The sequence below is a fragment of the Elephas maximus genome, chromosome 17 (genome assembly GCF_024166365.1).
Source record: "Elephas maximus indicus isolate mEleMax1 chromosome 17, mEleMax1 primary haplotype, whole genome shotgun sequence".
NCBI lineage: Eukaryota > Metazoa > Chordata > Mammalia > Proboscidea > Elephantidae > Elephas > Elephas maximus.
The window spans coordinates 87,604,860-87,629,877 of record NC_064835.1 but is presented as its reverse complement, the minus strand read 5'-3'; the positions used below and the strand labels follow the sequence as shown (position 1 = coordinate 87,629,877).

General features: G+C 41.4%; 1 protein-coding gene across 2 annotated transcripts in view; it reads left to right on the top strand.

The window, feature by feature from the left end:
• The window catches only part of VWA3B (von Willebrand factor A domain containing 3B), a 223,956-nt gene that overhangs the window by 56,644 nt on the left and 142,294 nt on the right, over positions 1-25,018 (top strand). For both annotated transcript variants that reach the window (XM_049857248.1, XM_049857247.1), the window contains exon 8: positions 2,467-2,592. In XM_049857248.1, coding sequence (XP_049713205.1) covers positions 2,467-2,592 — 126 coding nt within the window. The remainder of the gene's footprint in view (positions 1-2,466; positions 2,593-25,018) is intronic.

Genomic DNA, 25,018 nt, shown 5'->3' with positions numbered 1-25,018 from the left:
GTCAGGCGCACCGTAGTCTTCAGAGTGACATCTTTGCTCTTCAACACTTTGAAGAGGTCCTTTGCAACAGATTTGCCCAATGCAATACGTCTTTTGATTTCTTGACTGCTGCTTCCATGGCTGTTGATTGTGGATCCAAGTAAAATGAAATCCTTGACAACTTCAATCTTTTCTCCATTTATCATGATGTTGCTCATTGGTCCAGTTGTGAGGATTTTGGTTTTCTTTATGTTGAGGTGCAATCCATACTGAAGGCTGTGGTCTTTGATCTTCATTAGTAAGTGCTTCAAGTCCTCTTCACTTTCAGCAAGCAAGGTTGTGTCATCTGCATAAGGCAGGTTGTTAATGAGTCTTCCTCCAATCTTGATGCCCCGTTCTTCTTCATGTAGTCCAGCTTCTCGTATTATTTTTTCAGCATACAGATTAAATAGGTATGGTGAAAGAATACAACCCCGATGCACACCTTTCCTGCCTTTAAACCAATCAGTATCCCCTTGTTCTGTCCAAACAACTGCCTGTTGATCTATGTAAAGGTTCCTTATGAGTACAATTAAGTGTTCTGGAATTCCCATTCTTAGCAGTGTTATCCATAGTTTGTTATGATCCATACAGTCGAATGCCTTTGCATAGTCAATAAAACCCAGGTAAACGTCCTTCTGGTATTCTCTGCTTTCAGCCAGGATCCATCTGACATCAGCAATGATATCCCTGGTTCCACGTCCTCTTCTGAAACTGGCCTGAATTTCTGGCAGTTCCCTGTTGATATACTGCTGCAGCCGTTTTTGAATGATATTCAACAAAATTTTGCTTGTGTGTGATATTAATGATATTGTTCTATAATTTCCACATTTGGTTGGATCACCTTTCTTGGGAATAGGCATAAATATGGATCTCTTCTAGTCTGGTTTAGCCTGGAGAATCTCAGAATTTGCAGAGCTCTCTGAATGCTGGGATTTCCTGTGCCTTGTTCTCCGTCCTCTTCCATTGTTGATGGAGCCCCTTCCCCTTACTGTGGCTGCCTGATATTCCAGCTAAGTCCCTCAGGAGCGAACCTGATGGAAATGGCAGCCCTCCCTCACTGCCTGTGGACCAAGCCTGTGGAATAACTGGAAATAAAACCTACACCCTCTAAGTTAGGCTTTTATAGCCCTGTGGTTTTCCTTTTTCATAAGCTGCCTTTTTTTTTTTTTTTTTCCTTAAAGAAAAGCTAGTTAAATAATTTTGAATTGTTTTACTTTATAACAACCAGTGTGGCAATCTGCAGCTGCCTAATTACTAACCCTAATTCCTGCCTGCACAGGGGTGTCTGCTGTAGGCCACTCCCCACCCCCACTGCCGTTGAGGTGATTCCGACCCATGGCAACCTCACGTGTGGCAGAGTAGATCTACGCTCCATAGGTTTTCAATGGCAGCAATATTTTGGAAGAAACTTGCCAGGCCTCTCTTCTGAGGCATCCCTGGGTGGGTTTGAAACTCCAATGTTTTGGTTGATAGCCAAGCGCTTATCTGTTTACGCCACACCAGGACTCACCCCAGGTCACCGCTGCCCTTTAAACACAGTCCCCCTGTCGCTGGATAATCAAGACCAACTGTATCTCCTTGGAAATTTTTCCTTTGATCCTGATACTCCCTCTTAAGATATTATTGACAGACTTGGGAGAAATGAAAAGCCTTGACTCGTTTGAAACTCTTTAAGAAGAATTCTGCTACTTAACGCCTCCATGCTGAAGCAAGCAGGTGGAAGTCAGTCTTGCTTTTACAGTGGTCGGAAAGTACTGCGTGCTTAAGGATCACATTTAGCCCCAGTGCGTGTTATTTCTGGAGTTCCAACCAGGAGCTGGGTATGCATCACATTTCACTCCTTGGGCGATTGATGGCTGTGAAGCCATGGTGGACGTCCATCTCTGTCTGGGCTTGTCACTCACTTCTTTAGGAACACAGCTATTAATACTTTTGCACTTGATCTGCCAAGTTTGAGAGGCCAGAGCGCTGGCGACCCCTTACTTCTGCCTGGTACTTGTTGACTACATTAAAAAAAAATTTCTTCCATCTTATTTTACGGCTGCAAAATATAACATAAAGTTTGCCATTTTAAAGTGTAAAATTCAGTGACATTACTTAATTTTCTGTGTTGTGTTACCATCACCGCTAACCATTTCCAAAAGTTTTCAATTCTTTATCTTATTTCATTATTATCAGTAATCCATCGAAAAGTATCCTGGCTACTACAGGTATTTACTCTCCATGAATGTATTGCCTCTTGAAGTATGCGTTTATGATTCCCCGAGGCGACAGCATGCCCTTAGGAATTTCAGTCCTGATTCTAGAAAAAGATGAGTGGGGAAAGTGGGTTTGAGGTTCAGAAATGTTCTAGAAGATTGGCAGGGATGAGCCAGGTCTGCTGGAACCGTCTGGGAGCCTCTGGGCCTGCCCAGCCCACTGCTCATGTTGTGTTTCTCTTCCCAGGAGCCGGGGTCAGAGAGGACGTGTTTCTCATCTGGAAGGAGATGGAGGAAGCCTGTAGCACACTGGCCCAGCTCCAGAGGCTGCTGACCGGGTCTCCCAAGTCCCATGGGGATGAAATAGTCTGCGGTTGGTGTCATTTACGGTTATTAGTGTGAAAGAGTCACAAACATTACCAGTTGGGAGTGGGAGGCTGCTCCCATTTCCTTACCAAAGAGAGCTCCTTAGCCCCACAAGGAGCTGCTGAGGGGCACTTCCAGAGCAGGGCGGTGGGTCCCATGGCGTATGTTTGTGTGTGTGTGTACACGTGTGTGTGTATAGACACGCATACACTCGTGCACTCTTATAGAAACAAGGCAGGAGGAGATCTCAGCGGTCATCTAAACTTGGCCCTTATCTGCAGATTGCTTACATCACGTCCAAACCACCTGTGGCAGGTGGTCATCTCACAGCCTGTCAGATAACCTGCGGGAAAGGCAGGGTGCTTTGCTTTTTCAATTCTTGTTGAGAGCCATCCCTTTTCTTTGTACAGGGTCTGGGAGCTCACTGCAGAAGGGAGGCGGGGAGCACAGGCTGGGGAGGAGTACGGAAGATTTCTTTGAATGAATGGACAGAGTGAATGTAGGTTTTCATTGTTAATATTAAAAAAAAAAAAAAAATTAAAACCCAGCTGCACTTCCTGGTCTTCGCTTAGAGCTCTTTTACGTAGTTTGGAGTGGCCACTTGGACCTTTGGCATTGAGATGGCTGACTCACTGTTTCTAAATGGTAACAACAACAGTGATGACTGTTTGGTGAACGCCTCCATGTCAGACGCTGCACCAAGGGCTGGGCTTGTGTTTAACTCGTTTCACCCTCACAGCTCTGTGAGAGAGACACTGTTATCCATTTTGGACATGTGAGGAAACTGAGGCACAGAGGGATTAAGTGACTTGTCTGCAATCACACAGATAGCAAGCGTGGAATCTGGTTTTGAACCCAAAATGCAGACCAGAGGCTTTCCTGCTATAACCGTTTTAATTCGCTTTCCCAGTTATTAATTAGTGCCAATCCTGCCCTGAAAAATGAAAGCACTTTCTGGTGTTTGATGTGCTTCCGGCCTTCCCCAAATGACACTGAGGCTGCAAGAAGGCTGTGGTTTTCTTTTTAACCTAAACATTTGTCGTAACAGAGGACCTGGCTGTAAATCCCATCTCCATCCCCAGATTAACCTGAGTTATATAAGCCTTAGTTTATTCTTCTGCAAAATGGTTATAATATCAATCTGGAGGATTATTATAAAGATTAAATAATGCCTGCTTCGCACCCAGCAGGTACTTGTAATGTCAGCTCACTCTCTCCCTTCAGGTGTTTAGAGGAGCTAGCATACGGATCTCCTGTGTGAACTCTTCAGTTAGTACAGGAGCTAGTATACGGATCTCCTGTGTGAACTCTTCAGTTAGTACAGGAGCTAGTATACGGATCTCCTGTGTGAACTCTTCAGTTAGTACAGGAGCTAGTATACGGATCTCCTGGGTGAACTCTTCAGTTAGTACAGGAGCTAGTATACGGATCTCCTGTGTGAACTCTTCAGTTAGTACAGGAGCTAGTATACGGATCTCCTGTGTGAACTCTTCAGTTAGTACAGGAGCTAGTATACGGATCTCCTGTGTGAACTCTTCAGTTAGTACAGGAGCTAGTATACGGATCTCCTGTGTGAACTCTTCAGTTAGTACAGGAGCTAGTATACGGATCTCCTGTGTGAACTCTTCAGTTAGTACAGGAGCTAGTATACGGATCTCATGTGTGAACTCTTCAGTTAGTACAGGAGCTAGTATACGGATCTCCTGTGTGAATTCTTCACTTAGTACAGGAGCTGGTATACGGATCTCTGGTGTAACTCTTCACTTAGTACAGGAGCTAGTAAACGGATCTCCTGTGTGAACTCTTGAGTTAGTATGGGAATTTTCCTCTGTAAGGTAACGGGTTTCATTTAGGGCACAACTGGTAATAATAATAGTTAATACTTATGGGAATGAGCTGTGGTGCTGCAATGGTTAAGCGCTTGGCCGCTGACTGAACCTACCATGGGCTCCACGGGGGAGGAGACTTGGCAATTTGCTCCCATGAAGATTACAGCTTTTGAAGCCCTATAGGGCAGTTCTCCCCTGTCATATAGGGTTGTTCGTTATGAGTTGGAATTGACAGCACACTACCACCACACTTACAGCACAAACCTTACATGTCAGGCACTCATTGAATCATTACCCCAATCTTATGACATAGTGCTACTACTATCTCCATTAGTGGTTAAGAGCTTGGCTGCTAACCAAAAGGTTGGCAGTTTGAATTCACCAGCAGCTCCTTTGGAAACCCTATGGGGCAGTTCTACCCTGTCCTGTAGGGTCGCTGTGAGTTGGAATTGACTGGATGGCAACAGGTTTGGGTTTTTTTGGTTATCTCTATTTAAGGTTAATTAACTTGCCCAAGGCCACACAGCCAGGAACTGGTAAAGCTGGGATTCAGAACCTGGGCCACCAGTAAAAATATTGATGTCTGGCTCCCACTCCCCTAGATCTTTGGAATTAGCCAATATGGGATGCGAGCTGGGCGTTGGGGTTTTAAAAGCTGCCCGGGTGATTCTAATGTGCAGCCAAGTTTGGAAACCACTGCTTTATTCTGTACTGCCCTCTCAGGGCCTTCCCTGTATTACAGAGGTGTCGGTGTGGGTGGAGCACCAGGAGGCCAGGAGGAGGGACTGGGTGAGGTTGAAGAGGAAAAATGGGGACAGGTCATGTGTAGAGGGAGGGAGAGGATGAAGGCATGGGTGAGCTTGCCTGCGTGGCTTGATAAGTTCGTGATGACATGACTCTCTCCTGTGACTGGGTGTTCTGATTTGGGCCAGGGAAACCAACAGCCGTAGTTGCTTTGCCAGGTTTTTTTTTTGCCTAGGAGCCCTGGAAGAGGGGCTTAATCAGGCTTGTCTGGAGGGGCTGCTCACTTGTAGTAACAGCACTCAACATGAGGCTTAGAAGCTAGACTCAGACATCCCTCTATGGGCCTTAGAGAATGAAAATGAAGCCAAGGAACCCAGGGTAAAGAAAACATCTCTGCCAGCCAAAGAGAATAGTGATCCTACTGCTGAGGCATTTGTGTGGGAAGTACTTAGGCTAGTTGTGGTTAGTTGTAAGAGCCAACAGAAGGTTTTAGATGTCATTCCTAAAGGAAACAGAAGAGCTATAGCCCTCTGAAACCGACAGAGGGATAGATAATTGTCCCTTTGTTTCAACCTAACACACACACACACACGCACGCACAACTTCAAACAGGAATTTTTAAAAAGTTTTAAATAAACCATTTCTGTTTAAAAGGGGGGAATTTGTTTAGGACCTTTTCATCCTTGGGTACCATCTAAGCTTCTGTAGCCTTGATTCGGGCTCAGAGGCCACATGCAGAGGGTCCCACCCACTCCCATTCCCTCTCACAGGCCTCAGTGTGTCAGCCTAAGGCCCTGTGTTTTCTTGTGTGAAGGCGGTGGCCATTCTGCAAGGTTGGCTGCCCGAGGTCTGCAGGCCAGATGAGAGAGGATAGCCATCTGGCGAGGGGAAGGGCAAGTGGGAGGAAATTAGGTGAATTAGACAAAAGACCCCCTCCATGGGCATAGCAGCCCCACATGCCTTCTGCTCTGGGTGTGCTGGCTCAGGGTCCAGCCAGCACACATAGCCATGGGGCCAGGAGGGTAGTTTTTGGCAGGGATGACCCCTCAGCCTGATACCTGGAATGAGAAGATGGTGAGGCCAGGCATTGTGGCTGCTGGTAATTTCGACTTCTTTTATTACCAAAAGCAGGACATGAACATTCCCTGAAAAAAAAAAAAAAAAGAAACAATGATTTTTAATGAGATGTGGGGCGGAAACAAGGTGAGCTCCATGATTGTTCCAGGAAGCTCGAGAGAGTTTCCAAGCCATGAGACAGGAAGGGGACACCCCAGTGGAGTACAGGAAACTTCCTGAGCTAAGAAGACACAACTCAGAGTCCAGGGAAATGAAGGTGGCTAGAATTCACAGGACAAAATACCAGAGAGGAAAGAGCTATAGATGCACAGAAAGAGACCTCTAAGAATCTCTAGCATGTCCCTCTTGAGTATTCAGCTTAAGCATATGAAGATATTCTCCCAGGCTGGGGAACAAACCATTAGGAAGCATTAGAAGAAACAAGACTCAGAGCTCACACAGGGACAAGAACAGTGCCTGTTCCCATCAACCCGGCTGGAAAAATTCATAATTCATAGTGGCACTGGATAGACTACTTGGAAAGCCTTGCATCAATAATGGGAGCCCTGGTGGTGCAGTGGTTAAGAGCTCAGCTGCTAACTAAAAGGTCAGCAATTAGAATCCACCGGCTGCTCCTTGGAAACCCTAAGGGGCAGCTCTGCTCTGTCCTATAGGGTTGCCGTGAGTTAGAACCAACTTGATGATAAGAGATTTTGCCTCAATAATAGGGAACGATCAACCTTAAACCAAATACTGCCCTGGACCCTTCTAAGAAATCATAAAGGCAGGACCTGAAATGAACAAACTATTTCTGAGTAACTGCATCTCATAACAGTGCTTGGAAAATTTGTAAGAATACAAAAACATCTACCATCCAACAAGGTAACATTCATAATGACTGGCATCCAGTCAAAGATTACTAGGCATGGAAAGAAGCAGGAAAATGTAACCCTGAACAAGGAGAAAAAACAATCAATGAAAACCAACCAAGAATTGATACAGATGTGAGAATGAGCAGAAGTGACATTAAAACAGTTATTATAAATGTACTGTAAATGTTCAAAAAGTTAAGTAGAGATATGGAAAATATTAAAAATAAATAAATAAAGACCCAAATTGAACTTTTAGAGATGAAAACCAGAATGTCTGAGATGGACCAGAACAAAGGTAAGAATAACAGAAGATTTCTCATTGGAAGTGAAAAGCCAGTGAAAAAACATCTTTTTTTTTTTTTTCCAGTACCTTAAACTTTCTATCTATAATTGTATAATCAGTGAAAATACCTTTCAAAAACAAAGGTGAAATAAAGATGTTTTCAGATATTCAAAAGTTGAAAGAATTTACCCCAGCACATCTGCACTGCAAGAAATGTCAGAGGAAATCCTTTGGCAGGAGAAGAATGATAGGTGGGGCCAAGGTTTTAGAGCAGTCTGATGCTTCCTGTGGTCCCTCTTACAAAAAAGACCTGAAAAAAAACAAGTGAATCGATTATATATGACAATCTAGGAGCCCTGAACATCAACGGCAAAGCTGAGGAATCGGACTGAGTGCAGGGGGAAGGAGAGATGGTTCAGATGCAGTGAGGAGTTCCCAGACCTGACCCAGTGGGAACAGGCACCCCGCAGGCCAGATCCACTGGCATGATGGTGGTGAGGCAAGCAGTGGTGTTTGGGATGCGTTTTCTACATCAGGAGAAACCTAGTGGCAGAGAGTCTACTCACACCTCCAGAATCAGTGAAAAGTGGTGCTCCATCAGCAAAAGATAAGTACATCCATCTAACCTACTGCGCGGATCAAAAAACACCCCTTTGGGAAAAACCTCTCTCCCACTTACCTGGCTCCTTCCCACTCTGCACTGGGTCTGAGCCAGCTTCAGAGACTGCCACATCCCCTGGGCCGGAAGTAGGACTCATCACGGATCCTGAGCCATTTTCCCAGCCTTGGAAAGGGAGCAAATTAACAAACAGGGAAAAAAATAATCTGCTGGCTCCCCTAAGGCTGGAACTCAGGGCAGGCACAACTCCTTTGCCTAGGCACAGGCGTAAGGGACCCATGGACTTTGAATGCTTTTCACCCCTGCATAGACCTGTGTGGGCCCATTTCAATAGCATAGGCCCTCATTAGCACAGTAAAACAGGGTATATACTTGAAGTCTAACTTCAACTGTTTCACCTATATGGTGGAGAGGCCGGTTTGTGACAGTTGACATTGCTCTGCCTATTAAACAGGATCCTTGCCTACCCACATCAGGGACCTGAGGACTGGTGGCTCCACTCACACCACCAAGCCACCTTCAATAGGTGTCCAAGAATAAGTGGTGCCTTCCAGTCCTTACAGCCAAAAACACTGTCTGCCCATAGTCTGGCTGCAAAACCCACCCATCTACATGCTCAAGGGAACAGGGACACGCTTTTATCACAGACACTCAGAGGCAGTTTTCAGTCCCCTGCCTTGCTGAGTGCATAACCCCATACTGCAGCCAAATACCTGTGCCTACACTAATCACCCCTGCTCATCTAAGACTGTAGGCGACAGCCTGTACCACCCACTTGGTAACCGACTACCTGGACATCTGAGCTGAATCCATATAAGAAAAGTAAATGGAATGACTCCTTGGCTCACATACCTAGTAACAGCTCTAACTACCTGGTGACAGGATGTTAGAGCTTCACATTTGCCAATAATCAAGCTAGCTCACACGAGCAGCCTTTTCGGGCATATCAAAACAAAACAAAACAAGAAGCTACGACATAGTAAGCAAATATAAAATAAATAAATACAATAACTTATTGATGGTTCAGAGACAACAGTCAATATCAAATCACACAAAGAGCCAGACCATGATAGCTTCAGAATACAAAAGGTTAATATACAGAACTTAAGAGATCAGAAGGAGATCAGGCAAAACACAGAGTAAGCCAAGGAGCACACAGGCAAAACAATAGAGGAACTTAAGGAGATTAGAAAAGAACATAATGACAAATTTAATAGTCTGCAAGAATCCATAGAAAGACAACAAACAGATATCCGGAAGATTAATAATAAAATTTCAGAATTAAACAACTCAATAGAAAGTCATAGGAGCAGAATTGAGGCAATGGAAGTCAGAATTAGTGAGATTGAAGATAAAGCACTTGACATCAACATATTTGAGGAAAAATCAGATAAAAGAATAAAAAAAAATGAAGAAACCTTAAGAATTATGTGGGACTCTATCAAGAGGAATAACCTACAAATGGTTGGAGTACAAGAACAGGAGGGGATAACAGAAAATACAGAGAGAATTGTTGAAGATTTGTTGGCAGAAGACGTCCCTGATACCGTGAAAGATGAGATGATGTCTATCCAAGATGGCCATTGAACCCCACACAAGGTAGATTCCAAAAGGAGAGAATGATACCAGATGAAAAGCTGGATCTATACAAAGGAATAAGAAACACCAGAAATAACTATCTGGATAAATATGTGATAATTTTCTACTGAGATACCTTTAAAAGATAATCATTGAAATGAAAATAATATATTTTGGGGTCTATAACATGTATAAGTGAAATGTATGACAACAACATAAAGGCCAGGAGGGATGAAGTGGAAGTATGGTATCGTAAGATTCTTATACTATCATGAACTGATATAATAGCACTTAAAGGTAGACCATGATAAGTTGAAGATATGTATTATAAATCCATAACAACCACTAAAATAACGTGACAAGCCAACAAAGGAGATAAAATTGATTAAAAAATACTCAATCGAAATGATAGAAGAAAAAAAACTAAAGCTAAAAAAGAACAGATGGGGCCAAAAGAAAAAAAATCAATATCAATAATCAAATTAAATGTAAATAATCTAAACACCCCAATAAATAGCATGGATTGTCAGTATGGATAAAAAGGCAAGACGCAAACACCCTTAAAGATGCAAACAGATTAAAAGTAAAGGAATGTGAAAAGACATACCATACTAACGCTACTCAAAAGAAGCCGGAGTGACTGCATTAATATTGGACAAAGTAGATTTCAGATCAAAGGATATTACTGGGGATAAAAATGTCATTTCATAATGATCGAAGGATCAATTAATGAAGAGGACATACGATCCTAAACATGTATGCAGTTACTAACAATGCTTCAAAATGCATGAAACAAAACGGATAACTTTAAGGAAAAATAGACCCATAATCGTAGCCAGAGATTTCAGTGACCATCAATAATTGATAGAATACACAAAAAATCAGTAAGGATATGGAAGACCTGAATTGTACCATAAAATAACTTGACTATTTGACATTTACATTCTTTTGAAGTACTCAAGGAACATTTACCAAAGATAGACCGTATTAGGAAACACTGGTGGCATAGCGGTTAAGTGTTGAGGCTGCTAACCAAAAGGTAGGCCTTTCGAATCCACCAGGCGCCCCTAGAAAACTCTATGGGACAGTTCTACTCTGTCCTTTCGGGTCGCTATGAGTCAGAATCGACTCGACGGCAACGGGTTTGGTTTTTGGTTAGACTATATTATGTGCCATAAAACAAATCTTAATAAATTTAAAAGTATTCAAATCATATAAAGTATGTTCACTGATTACAGCGGAATTAAATTAGAAATGAATAACAGATCTCTGGAAAATCTCTAAATATTTGGAAACTAAATAAGCTGCTCATAAGTAAATAACTTATGGTTCTAAGAAAAACACCAAAGGACAAATTAGTAAGTATTCCAAACTGAGTAAAAATGAAAATTCAACATATCAGAATGTGTGGATGCCAATAAGGTGCTACTTAGGGGGAAAGCAGAGCACTAAGACCCAAATTAGAAAAGAAGAAAGGTCTCAAATCAATGGCCTTAGCAACCACCTTAAGAAAGGAGAAGAGCAAATTAAACCCAAAGTAAGCAATAATACAGATCAAAACTGAAATCAATGAAGTAGGAAAGAGAAAAATCCATGAAACCAAAAGCTGGTACTTTGAAAAGATCTGTAAAATTGATAAATCTCTAGCCAGACTGATCAGAAACAAGAAGACACAAACTGCCAATATCAAAATGGACAACGATGATGTCACTGCAGATTCTGTACGTATTACGAGGGTAACAGTGCTGTGCACAAGCTTTTGCCTACAAATTCGACAACTTACATGGAATAGACAACTTCCTTGAAAGACACAAACTACCATAGCTCACTCATGAAGAAATGCAAAACCTGAATAGAAAGAAATAGGATTTATGGTTAAAAACCATCCCACAAAGAAAACGCCAGGCCCAGATGGCTTCTCTAGTGAATTCTGCCAGACATTTGAGGACACAGCACCATCCGTTGTAGGCAGACCTTTCCAGAAATGTAAAGAGAAGATCACAGTTCCCAAGTCATTCTGTGAGGCCAATATTATCCTGCTACTAAAACCAGACAAAAACATAGTAAGAAAAGAAAAATACCAATATACATCATGACCATAGATTGAAAATTTCTAAACAAAATTTTAGCAATTTGAATTCAACAATATATAAAAAGGGTAATACATCATGACCAAGTGAAGTTTATCCCAGTAATGCAAGATTGGTTTAATATTTGAAAAATCAACCAGTGTAATTCACCATATTAACAAACTAACCAAAAAACCAAACTCATTACCTCAAGTTGACTCTGACTCATAGCGACCCTATAGGACGGAGTAGAACTGCCCCATAGAGTTTCTAAGGAGTGCCTGGTAGATTCGAACTCCTGAGCTTTTGGTTAGCAGCTGTAGCACTTAACGGCCAAGCCACGAGGGTTTCCATTAGCAAACTAGAAGAGAAAAACCAAGTGATTATCTCAATAGACACATAATTTTTTTTTTCTTTATAAAATCCAACATTTGCATCTGATAAAAACTCTCAGCAAAGTAGGAGTAGAGGGGAAGTTCCTCAGCCTGTTAAAGGGCATTTACAAAAAACCTGACATTATACTTAGTGACGAAAACTGAATGTTTTCCCCTAAGATCCAGAAGAAGACAAAGATGTCCTCTGTTACCACTTCTGTTAGACATTTTACTGAAGTTTTTGACCAAGGCAATCCAGGAAGAAAAATAAAGAAGAGTATCTAGATTGGAAAGGAAGAAGTAAAACTGTTTTTATTCACAGATGACATGCTTACCTGTAGAAAATCTGTTGGAAGCTGTAAAAGTGCCACTGGAACTAAATAAGTGAGTTTACCAAGGTTGTAGATCACAAGGTCAATATATGAAAATCCATATTAGCAATGAATAATTAAAAATAGACGTTAAAAAACCACTTATAAGAGCATCAAAAATATGCAATATTTAAGATAAATCTGACAAAATATGTGAAAGACCTGTACACCAAAACTGCAAAACATTTGTGAGAGAAATTTTTAAAGGCCCAAATAAATGGAAACATATATGTTGTTCATGGGTCAGAAGACTCAGTGTTGTTAAAAAGTCCATTCTCTCCAAATTGGTCTATACATTCAACACCATTCCAATAAAAATCTTATCATTTTTGCAGAAATTGACAAGCTGACTCTAATATTCTTACAGAAACGCATACAGACATAGGATAGCTAAACCAACTTTTCAAAAGAAGCGCAAAGTTGGAGAGATGACATTGCCTGATATCAAGATATTATAAAGCCACTGGTGTAGTACTGGTGAAAATATAAACAATCAATGGAACAGAATAGAGAGTTCAAAAATAGACGCACACATATATAGACAAGTGATTTTTAGAAAAGATGGAAAGGCTCTGTCAATGGACAAAAGATATGTTTTCACCAAATGGTGCTTGAACAATTGGATATCTGTACACACAACAGTGAGCTCTGATACATACCTCACACACACACAATGGACTCAACACGGGTTATAGATCTAACTGAAATAAAACACAAGAAAACCTTTGTGATCCTGGTTTGGACAAAGATTTCGTAGGAAACAATCCATGAGAGGAAAAACTGATGAATTGGACTTAGTCAGAATTAAAACTTCTGCTCTTTAAAAATGACTATTAAGGGAATGAAGAGACAAACCAAAGGCTGGGAGAAAATATTTTCAAATAATTCATCTAATAAAGGACTTGTATTCAAGATAATGAAGCCTAAAAACTTAATAAGAAAACAAGCAACTCAATTGAAAATGGGCACAAAATCTGAACAGACACTTCACCAAAGAAGATATATGCATGATAAATAAGTACATGAAAGGATGGTAGTTATTCACTAGGGAAATTAAAACCACAATAAGACAAGATGGCAGAATAGACAGACGCTTCCGGCGAACACTCTTTACAACAAAGACCAGAAAAGACAAGTGAAATGAGTATATTTGTAAAAAGCTGGGAGCCCTGAGCATCAAAGGCAAGCTTAGACAACAAACTGAGGAGCAGGGGAAAGAAGAGACCATTCAGAAGTGGAAAGGAGTTACCAGACCTGAATCGCAGGGAGGCCTCAGGCACCATTCCCGGAGTGGTGGCAGCAGCGGCAGTGGGCTGGTACTAGCATTCAGCCACAGTTTCCTCAGGGAGAAGCAGCCAGCCACACAGCCCACTCACACCGCTGGAACCTGAGAAGAACGGCGCTCTCGGCAAAAGCTAAGTACTTGCATATATTTTACCGCGCCCCCCTGCCCCCAAGCTGGCTTCAGTGGCTGAATCCCTGGGCCTGAGATAGGCCCTGTTGAGCACCTAGAGCCATCCTCCCGGCCTTGGGGAAGGAAAAAATTTGCAACTCGGGGGAAAAGATAATTTGCTAGCTCCATTAACTGGAGGAGCTCAGGACAGAAGCGGCTCCTGTCCAGGCATAAACCGTCCATGGACCTTGAGCACCTTTCCCTTCTGCATGGACTTGTGTGGGCCTATTTCGGGAGAAGAGGCCCTTGTTGGCAAACTCCAACCATTTCAGCTGTGCGGTGGAGAGGTGGGTGTTTGACTTTTGACATTGCTTTGCCTATTAAACAAGGTCCTCAGCTACCCACATCAGGGACCTAAGGAATGGTAGCTCCACTCAGGTTGCCCAGCCACCCGTGCCAGGGGTCCAAAGATAACCGGTACTTCTCAGTCCTTACAACCAAAAACTTTGGGTGCCCATGGTCCCTCTGCAGAACCCACCCACCAGCACACTCTAGGGAACAGGGATGTGTTTTCCTCAGAGACACTCGGGAGTCAATTCTTAGCCCCCTGCCTTATTTGGAGCGTGACCCCCTGCTGCAATCAGATACCGGTATATACGCCAATCAGCCCTGCTCCTCTACGGCTGTAGGACAGAGCCTGTACCACACACTTGATGATCAGCTATCTGGAAACCTGAGCTGAATTCCTACAAGAAAACTGAACGGACTCCTAGACTGATATATTTGATAACAGCTCTAGCCAGCTGGGGGCAGGACACCAGAGCTCCAAAAGTGAAAATAATCAAGCTAGCTCACTCAAGCAATCCACAGGGGTATACCAAAACAAAACAAAGCAAGCAGCTATGACACAGTAAGCAAGCATAAACTAATACAATAACTTATAGATGGCGCGGAGACAACAGTCAATATCAAGTCACATAAAGAAACAGGCCATGATCACCTCAACAGGCTCTCAAAACAAAGAATCCAGAGATCTTCTAGATGAACGTGCATTCCTGGAATTACCAAATGCAGAATACAAAAGTTTAATACACAGAACCCTCCAAGACATCAAGAAGAAAACGAGGCAATACGCAGAACAAGCCAAGGAACACACAGATAAAGCAATTGAAGAAATTAGAAGGATTATTCAGGAACATAATGAAAAGTTTAATAAGCTGGAAAAATCCATAGACAGCAATAAGAAATTCAGAAGATTAACAATAAAATTACAGAATTAGACAACTCAATAGAAAGTCAGAGGAGCAGAATTGAGCAAGTAGAAGTTAGAATTTCTGAACTCAAAGATAAATCACTTGGCACTAATATATTTGAAGTAAAATCAGATAAAAAAATTTAAAAAAATGAAGAAACTTTAAGAATCATGTGGGACTCTTATCAAGAGAAAAAACCTACGAGTGATTGCAGTACCAGAACAGGAAGGGATAACAGAAAATACAGAGAAAATTGTTGAAGATTTGCTGGCAGAAAACTTCCCTGATATTGTGAAAGATGAGAAGATATCTATCCAAGATGCTCACTGAACTCCACATAAGGTAGATGTTAAAAGAAAGTCACCAAGACGTATTATAATCAAACTTGCCAAAACCAAAGATAAAGAGAGAATTATAAGAGCAGCAAGGGATAAACAAAAAGTCACCTACAAAGGAGAGCCAATAAGAATAAGCTCAGACTACTCAGCAGAAACCATGCAGGCAAGAAGGCAATGGGATGACATATTTAAAAAATTGAAGGAAAAAAATTGCCTGCCAAGAATCACATATCCAGCAAAACTGTCTCTTAAATATGAAGGTGAAATTAAGACATTTCCAGATAAACACAAGTTTAGGGAATTTCCAAAAACCAAACCAAAACTATAAGAAATACTAAAGGGAGTTCTTTGGTTAGAAAATCAATAATATCAGGTATCAACGCAAGACTAGAACACTGGGCAGAGCAACCAGAAGTCAACCCAGACAGAGAAATAAAAAAAAACAAAGCAAGATTATATATATATATAGCCCAAAACAGGGTAACAGCGATGTTATTATGTAAAAGAAGACACCATTAAAATAATAAAGAGGGACTAAGAAATGTAATCATACACCTTCCATATGGAGAGGAAGATACGGCGATACAAAGAAGTAAAAGTTAGGTTTAAATTTAGAAAAAGAGGGGTAAATAATAAGGTAACCACAAAGGAGACAAACTATCCTGCTCATCAAAATAAAATACAAGGGAAAAATAACAGACTCAGCAGAAACAAAATCAACAACAACAAATATGAGGAAAGGACAATATATAAAGAAAATCTACTCAGCACATAAAATTAACTGGGAAAAAAAAACTGTCAACAACACACAAAAAAAGACATGAAAATGATAGCACTAAATTCATACCTGTCCATAATTACCCTGAATGTAAATGGACTAAATGCACCAATAAGAGACAGAGAGTAGCAGAATGGATTAAAAAACAAGATCCGTCTATATGCTGCCTACAAGAGACACACCTTAGACTTAGAGACACAAACAAACTAAAACTCAAAGGATGGAAAAAATATATATCAAGCAAACAACAATCAAAAAAGAGCAGAAGTGGCAATATTAATTTCTGACAAAATAGACTTTAAAGTTAAATCCATCAGAAAGGATGAGGAAGGACACTATATAATGATTAAAGGGACAATACACCAAGAAGATATAACCATATTAAATATTTATGCACCCAATGACAGGGCTGCAAGGTACATAAAACAAACCCTATCAGCATTGAAAAGTGAGATAGACAGCTCCACAATAATAGTAGGAGACTTCGACACACCACTTTCGGTGAAGGACAGGACATCCAGGAAGAAGCTCAATAAAGACACAGAAGATCTAAATGCCACAATCAACCAACTTGACCTCATAGACATATACAGAACACTCCACCAAACAGCAACCAAGTATACTTTCTTTTCTAGTGCACACGGAACATTCTCTAGAATAGACCACATATTAGGTCAAAAAGCAAGCCTTGTTGCTGTTTGGTGCCATTGAGTTGGTTCTGACTCATAGCGACCCTATGCACAACAGAACGAAACACTGCCCAGTCCTGCACCATCCTTACAATCATTGTTAAGCTTGAGCTCATTGTTGCAGCCACTGTGTCACTCCACCTCATTGAGGGTCTTCCTCTTTTCTGCTGACCCTGTACTCTGCCAAGCATGATGTCCTTCTCCAGGGACTGATCCCTCCTGACAACATGTCCAAAGTATGTAAGACGCAGTCTCACCATCCTTGCCTCTAAGGAGCATTCTGGCCGCACTTCTTCCAAGACAGATTTGTTTGTTCTTTTGGCAGTCCGTGGTATATATTCAACATTCTTCGCCAACACCACAATTCAAAGGCGTCAACTCTTCTTCGGTCTTCCTTATTCATTGTCCAGCTTTCACATGCATATGAAGCAACTGGAAATACCATGGCTTGGGTCAGGCGCACCTTAGTCTTCAGAGTGACATCTTTGCTCTTCAACACTTTAAAGAAGTCCTTTGCAACAGATTTGCCCAATGCAATGCGTCTTTTGATTTCTTGACTGCTGCTTCCGTGGTTGCTGATTGTGGATCCAAGTAAAATGAAATCCTTGACAACTTCAATCTTTTCTCCGTTTATCATGATGTTGCTCATTGGTCCAGTTGTGAGGATTTTTGTTTTATGTTGAGGCATAATCCATATTGAAGGCTGTGGTCTTTGATCTTCAAAGCAAGCCTTAGCAGAATCCAAAACATTGAAATATTACAAAGCATTTTCTCTGACCATAAGGCCATGAAAGTGGAAATCAACAACAGGAAAAGCAGGGAAAAGAAATCAAACACTTGGAAACTGAACAATACCCTGCTCAAAAAAGACTGGATTACAGAAGCTATTAAGGATGGAATAAAGAAATTCAGAGAATCCAGTGAGGATGAAAACACTTCCTATCAAAACCTTTGGGACACAGCAAAAGCGGTGCCCAGAGGCCAATTTATATCAATAAATGTACACATCCAAAAAGAAGAAAGGGCCAAAATCAAAGAATTACCCCTACAACTTGAACAAATAGAGAGCAACAAAAGAAACCCACAGGCACCAGAAGAAAACAAATAATAAAAATTAGAGCTGAACTAAATGAAAAAGAAAACAGAAAAGCAATTGAAAGAATTAACAAGACCAAAAGCTAGTTTTTTGAAAAAAATCAACAAAATTGATAAACCACTGGCCAAACTGACAAAAGAAAAACAGGAGAGGAAGCAAATAACCTGAATGAGAAATGAGATGGGTGATATTACAACAGACCCAACTGAAATTAAAAGAATCATATCAGATTACTATGAAAAACTGTACTCAAACAAATTTGAAGACCTAGAAGAAATGGATGAATTCCTAGAAACACACTATCTACCTAAACTAACACAAACAGAGGTAGAACAACTAAATAGACCCATAAAAAAAGAAGAGATTGAAAAGGTAATGAAAAAACTCCAAACAAAAAAAGCCCTGGTCCGGATGGCTTCACTGCAGAGTTCTACCAAACTTTCGGAGAAGAGTCAACACCACTACTACTAAAGGTATTTCAGAGCATAGAAAAGGACGGAATGCTACCAAACTCATTCTATGAAGCCACCATGTCCCTCATACCAAAACCAGGTAAGGACACCACAAGAAAAGAAAATTATAGACCTATATCCCTCATGAATGCAGATGCAAAAATCCTCAACAAAATTCTAGCCAAGAGAATTCAACAACGTATCAAAAAAATAATTCACCATAACCAAGTGGGATTCATAGCAGGTATGCAGGGATGGTTCAACATTAGAAAAACAATTAATGTAATCCACCACATAAATAAAACAAAAGACAAGAATCACATGATTTTATCAATTGATGCAGAAAAGGCATTTGACAAAGTTCAACACTCATTCATGAAAAAACTCTCAGCAAAATAGGAGTAGAAGGAAAATCCCTCAACATAATAAAGGGCATTTATACAAAGCCAACAGCCGACATCACCCTAAATGGGGAGAGCCTGAAACCATTCCCACTGAGATCGGGAACCAGACAAGGATGCCCTTTATCACCGCTCTTATTCAACATTGTGTTGGAGGTCCTAGCCAGAGCAATTAGGCTGGATAAGGAAATAAAGGGCATCCAGACTGGCAAGGAAGAAGTAAAATTATCTCTATTTGCAGATGACATGATCTTATACACAGAAAAACCTAAGGAATCCTCAAGAAAACTACTGAAACTAATAGAGGAGTTCAGCAGAGTATTGGGATACAAGATAAACATACAAAACTCAGTTGGATTCCTCTACACCAACATCGAAGAGGAAATCACTGAATCAATGCCATTTACAGTAGCCCCCAAGAAGATAAAATACTTAGGAATAAATCTTACCAGAGATGTAAAAGACTTATACAAAGAAAACCACAGCACACTTCTGCAAGAAACCAGAAGAGACTTACATAAGTGGAAAAAACATACTTTGCTCGTGGATAGGAAAGACTTAACATTATAAAAATGTCTATTCTACCAAAAGCGATCTATACATTTAATGCAATTCTGATCCAAATCCCAATGACATTCTTTAATGAGATGGAGAAACAAATCACCGACTTCATATGGAAGGGAAAGAGGCCCCGGATAAATAAAGCATTACTGAAAAAGAAGAACAAACTGGGAGGCCTTAATTTACCTGATTTTAGAACCTATTATACCGCCACAGTAGTCAAAACAACCTGGTACAGGTACAACAACACATACATGGACCCATGGAACAGAATTGAGAATCCAGACATAAATCCATCCACATATGAGCAGTTGATATTTGACAAAGGCCCCAAAACAGTTAAATGGGGAAAAGACAGTTTTTTTTTAACAAATGGTACTGTCATAACTGGATACCCATCTGCAAAAAAATGAAACAAGACCCATCCCTCACTCCATGCACAAAAACTAACTCAAAATGGATCAAAGACCTAAATATAAAATCTAAAACGATAAAGATCATGGAAGAAAAAATAGGGACAACGTTAGGGGCCCTAATACATGGCATAAACAGTATACAAAACATTATTAAGAATGCAGAAGGAAAACGAGATAACTGGGAGCTCCTAAAGATCAGACACCTATGCTCATCCAAAGACTTCACCAAAAGAGTAAAAAGACTACCTACAGACTGGGAAAAAGTTTTTAGCTATGACATTTCTGATCAGCACCTGATCTCTAAAATCTACATGATACTGCAAAGACTCAACTACAAAAAGACAAATAACACAATTAAAAAATGGGCAGAAGATATGAACAGACACGTCACTAAAGAATACATTCAGGTAGCTAAAAGATACATGAGGAAATGTTCACGATCATTAGCCATTAGAGAAATGCAGATCAAAACTACAATGAGATTTCATCTCACTCCAACAAGGCTGGCATTAATCCAAAAAACACAAAATAATAAATGTTGGAGAGGCTGTGGAGAGATTGGAACACTTCTACACTGCTGGTGGGAATGTCAAATGGTACAACCACTTTGGAAATCCACTTGGCACTTCCTTAAAAAGCTAGAAATAGAACTACCATACGATCCAACAATCCCACACCTTGGAATATATCCTAGAGAAATAAGAGCCTTTACACGAACAGATATATGCACACCCATGTTTATTGCAGCACTGTTTACAGTAGCAAAAAGATGGAATCAACCAAGGTGCCCATCAACGGATGAATGGATAAATAAATTATGGTATATTCACACAATGGAATACTACGCATCGATAAAGAACAGTGAGGAATCTTTGAAACTTTTCATAACATGGAGGAACCTGGAAGGCATTATGCTGAATGAGATTAGTCAGTTGCAAAAGGACAAATATTGTATAAGACCACTATTATAAGAACTTGAGAAATAGCTTAAACTGAGAAGAAAACATTCTTTTGTGGTTTCGAGAGCGGGGAGGGAGGGAGGGAGGGTGGGAGAGGGGCATTGGACTAATTAGATAGTAGACAGGAACTACTTTAGGTGAAGGGAAAGACACCACACAATACAGGGGAGGTCAGCACAACTGGACTAAACCAAAAGCAAAGAAGTTTCCTGAATAAACTGAATGGTTCGAAGGCCAGTGTAGCAGGGGCAGGGGTCTGGGGACCATGGTTTCAGGGGACATCTAAGTCAATTGGCATAATAAAATCTATTAAGAAAATATTCTGCATCCCACTTTGAAGAGTGGTGTCTGGGGTCTTAAACGCTAGCAAGCAGCCATCTAAGATGCATCAATTGGTCTCAACCCACCTGGATCAAAGGAGAATGGAGAACACCAAGGACACAAGGTGATTACAAGCCCAAGAGACAGAAGGGGCCACATGAACCAGAGACTACATCATCCTGAGACCAGAAGAACTAGATGGTGCCCGGCTACAACCAATGACTGCCCTGACAGGGAACACAACAGAGAACCCCTGAGGGACTAGGAGAACAGTGGGATGCAGACCCCAAATTCTCATAAGACCAGACTTAATGGTCTGACTGAGACTAGAAGGACCCCGGTGGTCATGGCCCCCAGACCTTCTGTTGGCCCAGGACAGCAACCATCCCCGAAGCCAACTCTTCAGTCATGGATTGGACTGGACAATGGGTTGGAGAGGGATGCTGGTGAGGAGTGAGCTTCTTGGATCAGGTGGACACTTGAGACTATACTGGCATCTCCTGCCTGGAGGGGAGATGAGAGGGTGGAGGGTGTTAGAAGCTGGTGAAATGGACACGAAAAGAGAGAATGGAGGGAGAGAGCGGGCTGACTCATTAGGGGGAGAGTAATTGGGAGTGTGTAGCAAGTTGTATATGGGTTTTTGTGGGAGAGACTGACTTGATTTGTAAACTTACACTTATAGCACAATAAAAATTATTTTAAAAAAAACCACAATGAGATATCACTGCACATCTATTAGAAAGGCTAAAATTAAAAACCGACTGTATTAAGTGTTGGTGAGGTTGTGGAAGAACTGGGACCCTCATACACTGCTAGTGGGAATATAAAATGGTACAACCACTTTGGAAAACAGTTTGGCAGTTTCTTAAAAAAGTTAAACTTGTACAGATTATATGATCCAGACATTCCACTCATAGGTATTTACCCAAAAGAAACATATTTCATAACAGCTTTATTTGTAATAGCTCTAAATTGGAAACAACCCATCACAACACAAAAAGAGAATGGTTAAGCAAACTTTGGTATATCCATGCGTGGACTACTACTCAGCAATAAAAAGGAACGAACTATTAACCCCCAACAACTTGAATGAATCTCAAAACAACTATGATGAGTGAAAGAAGCCAGAAAACAAAATGTACTGTATGATTCTGTTTATATAAAAATTTTAAAAATGAAAACTAATCTATATGACAGAAGGCAAACCAATGGTTGCTTGGGGATACAGGGTGGGGGTTGGAGGGATGGAGAGTGTGGATTAGGAAGGGGCATGAGGAAAATTTTGGAAGTGGTGCATATGTTTCCTGTATCGATTGTGGTGATATAGTTTCATAGGTTTATACATATGTCAAAATTACCTAATTGTACATTTTAAATATGCATGGCTTATTGTATGTCAATTATACCTTAATACAGCTGCTAATAAAATAAAAGAGCCGGACGGAGAGCACTCCCTAGTTGCTGTGCTATTCAGAGCTATTTGTGCTGGTCCATCTGAGCAGTTCTGTGTGCCAGTAAAAACAGCATCGGGGAGGTGTCTGACCTCCTCCAACCTAACAAGTGGGGGAGGAGAACCAAGATCAACAGCCCAAGGCTGATTCCTATGAGGCAGACACACCTCCTCTCCCCACCATCCTTACCAACTCTGACACCAGCCATCCCTTGCACAGCACTCTCTATTTCTCTGTGGGATTCAGTAATTTACTGCAGTGGCCACACAGAACTCACAGATCATACTCATAGTTATGGGGTTTGTTGGGGAAGTAACAGAATTCAGGCCCAGGAACACCTGAGATACAGTTCTTCCATCAGGATAACCTCTTCCCAACTGTACATGCAGGCACACCTCTCCTGGCCCTTGGCCTCTGCCCAAAGGCACTCAGCTTTATCTTTCCTTAGGCTGGGAAGTTGTCTCCTGCTGCTGGGTCTCTGCTGCTGGGTCTCTGCTACTGGTCTCTCCTTTCTTGGTGGTGGTGAGTTCTTCCTCTCTGTTCTGGAATTGGCTCTCTTTTAAGGCAAAACTGACCAATCCCCTTGGTAGGCCACAATTACCCTATCACACAGTCAACTTGATGGGAGTTACAAGATCATGGCTAGAAAGGCCACACACAAAAGTAATTAATCACACCACAGTGTCTACTGTTTGTGCCTGTGTGTTTGATCCAGGTACAACTCTCAAACAAGATGGCTTGTCTGTCGAAACATTAGTTTGTCCAAAGTTAGGGAGGCTTTATACTTTTTGGATGATGCAGCTGAAAGCATTTCTGAAACTCCTCATTTGGAGTAACCTTCACAGCCATTTTATGATCCATTTGAGGTAATTAGTCTAACCATGTCATACTTTTATCATGAACAAAGGCAGTCCCGAAGATTACCATATGAGACCGAAGGCTTGACTCAGAATACTTGGTTGTCTCAAAATATCAAGCTCAGTGTCAGAAGGCAAGGAAGGGGCTAGACGTTCATTCAGGGCCTCAGGTAGCTCCAACCAGGAGCTCTGCAGGAGTTTTAAGTGTGTGCTGTGGGAACAAACGGAGAGGTGGAGAATGCTCACTTCTATTGGCATCGCATTAAATAGCCAGCCAGATTTCTCAGTAGCCCTGGGTGATGGTGGGGTACACAGGGCTGAAGTAAGAAAGGTATTAATCCTGCCTCTACCTACCCCTGCTGTGTGACCCATGCCCAGGCTCTTATTTTCTGTACTTCAATTTCCTTATTTGCAAAATGAGGATAATAATGATAATACCTACCTTGTGGGGGCTGTTGTGAGAACTGAATGAGAAAATACATGTAAAACACTTAGAATTGTGCCCACACATAGTTAGAATTTGTTTTTTTTAAGGAGAAGTTAGTCCATTCATTTATTTTTTCATTTACTGAGTGCCTACCATATGTGACTGTATTAGACAAGGAGCATAATGGTGAGTAAAACAAACATAGAATTGGCACTCATAAAGCAGGACCTACAAGGACCATTTCTTGCTCAGTGAGGGGAGAAAATCAGATGAACACAGAAGTATAGTTATGAACTGGGATAGTATGATTAAAGAAAAGTGTAAGCTTCCCTGAGGAAGCGGCACCGGAGCTGATACCCGAGGGTCGAGGGGGTAAATTAACCAGGTGAAGGGGTGGGAGTGAGGGGAAAGTATATGCCGGGCAGAAGAACAGCAAGGTCCTGAGGCAGGAAGGAAGTATGGTACTTAAGAACTAGAAGAGAGGTGTGTGGCTACAGCTCAGAATTCAAAAAGCAAGTGGCCTCTGATGAGTCTGGAGAGGTAGACAGGGGCCAGGTCGTGGTGGATCTGGAGGCTACGGTGCTGACATCAGTCCTCAATTTCAGACCAATGGGCAGCAAGGAAGTGATAGGATCAGATTTAGACTTCGAAAAAAATCCCTTTGGTTACTGCATGGGGAGCGGGTTGGAGGAGAAAGGACAAAAGAGGATGAGGGAAGAGAGTTAAGATGTTAGTACAGATGATCAATGATGGTGTCTTGGACTGGGGCAGGAGCATATGAAGAAGATGACAAGTGGGCTGATAGGGAGACTTCAGATGTTGAATCAGCAGAACTTGGTAATGGCTTGATCATGGGGTGAGGGAGAGAGAGGTGTCAAGGTAACCTCCTAGATGAATAAACTGAGGGAACACTGCAGGAAGACAGAGTTTGAGGAAAAAGATAATGAGTTTTGTTTGGAGCTGTTGTGAGGGAAGTGTCCTTAAAAAAATCCAAGCAGAGCTCAGACAGCTGTATGTGACCGAGTAGCGGGATGAAGACTAATATGCACCCATCAAGTGGGAATCCTATGCATCTGAATCTTTGACCCGAATTTCTTGAGACTCTGATTTCCACAGAGAAGGACGTATCTTCTGAGTTCTATGCTCTGCCAGTAATAGAATGTCCAGTCGGTGTGCTAAACAAAGACTCTTTTACTGCCGTGCTGACTTGCACTTTGAAAACAGAACAAACTAATATACAGAGCAC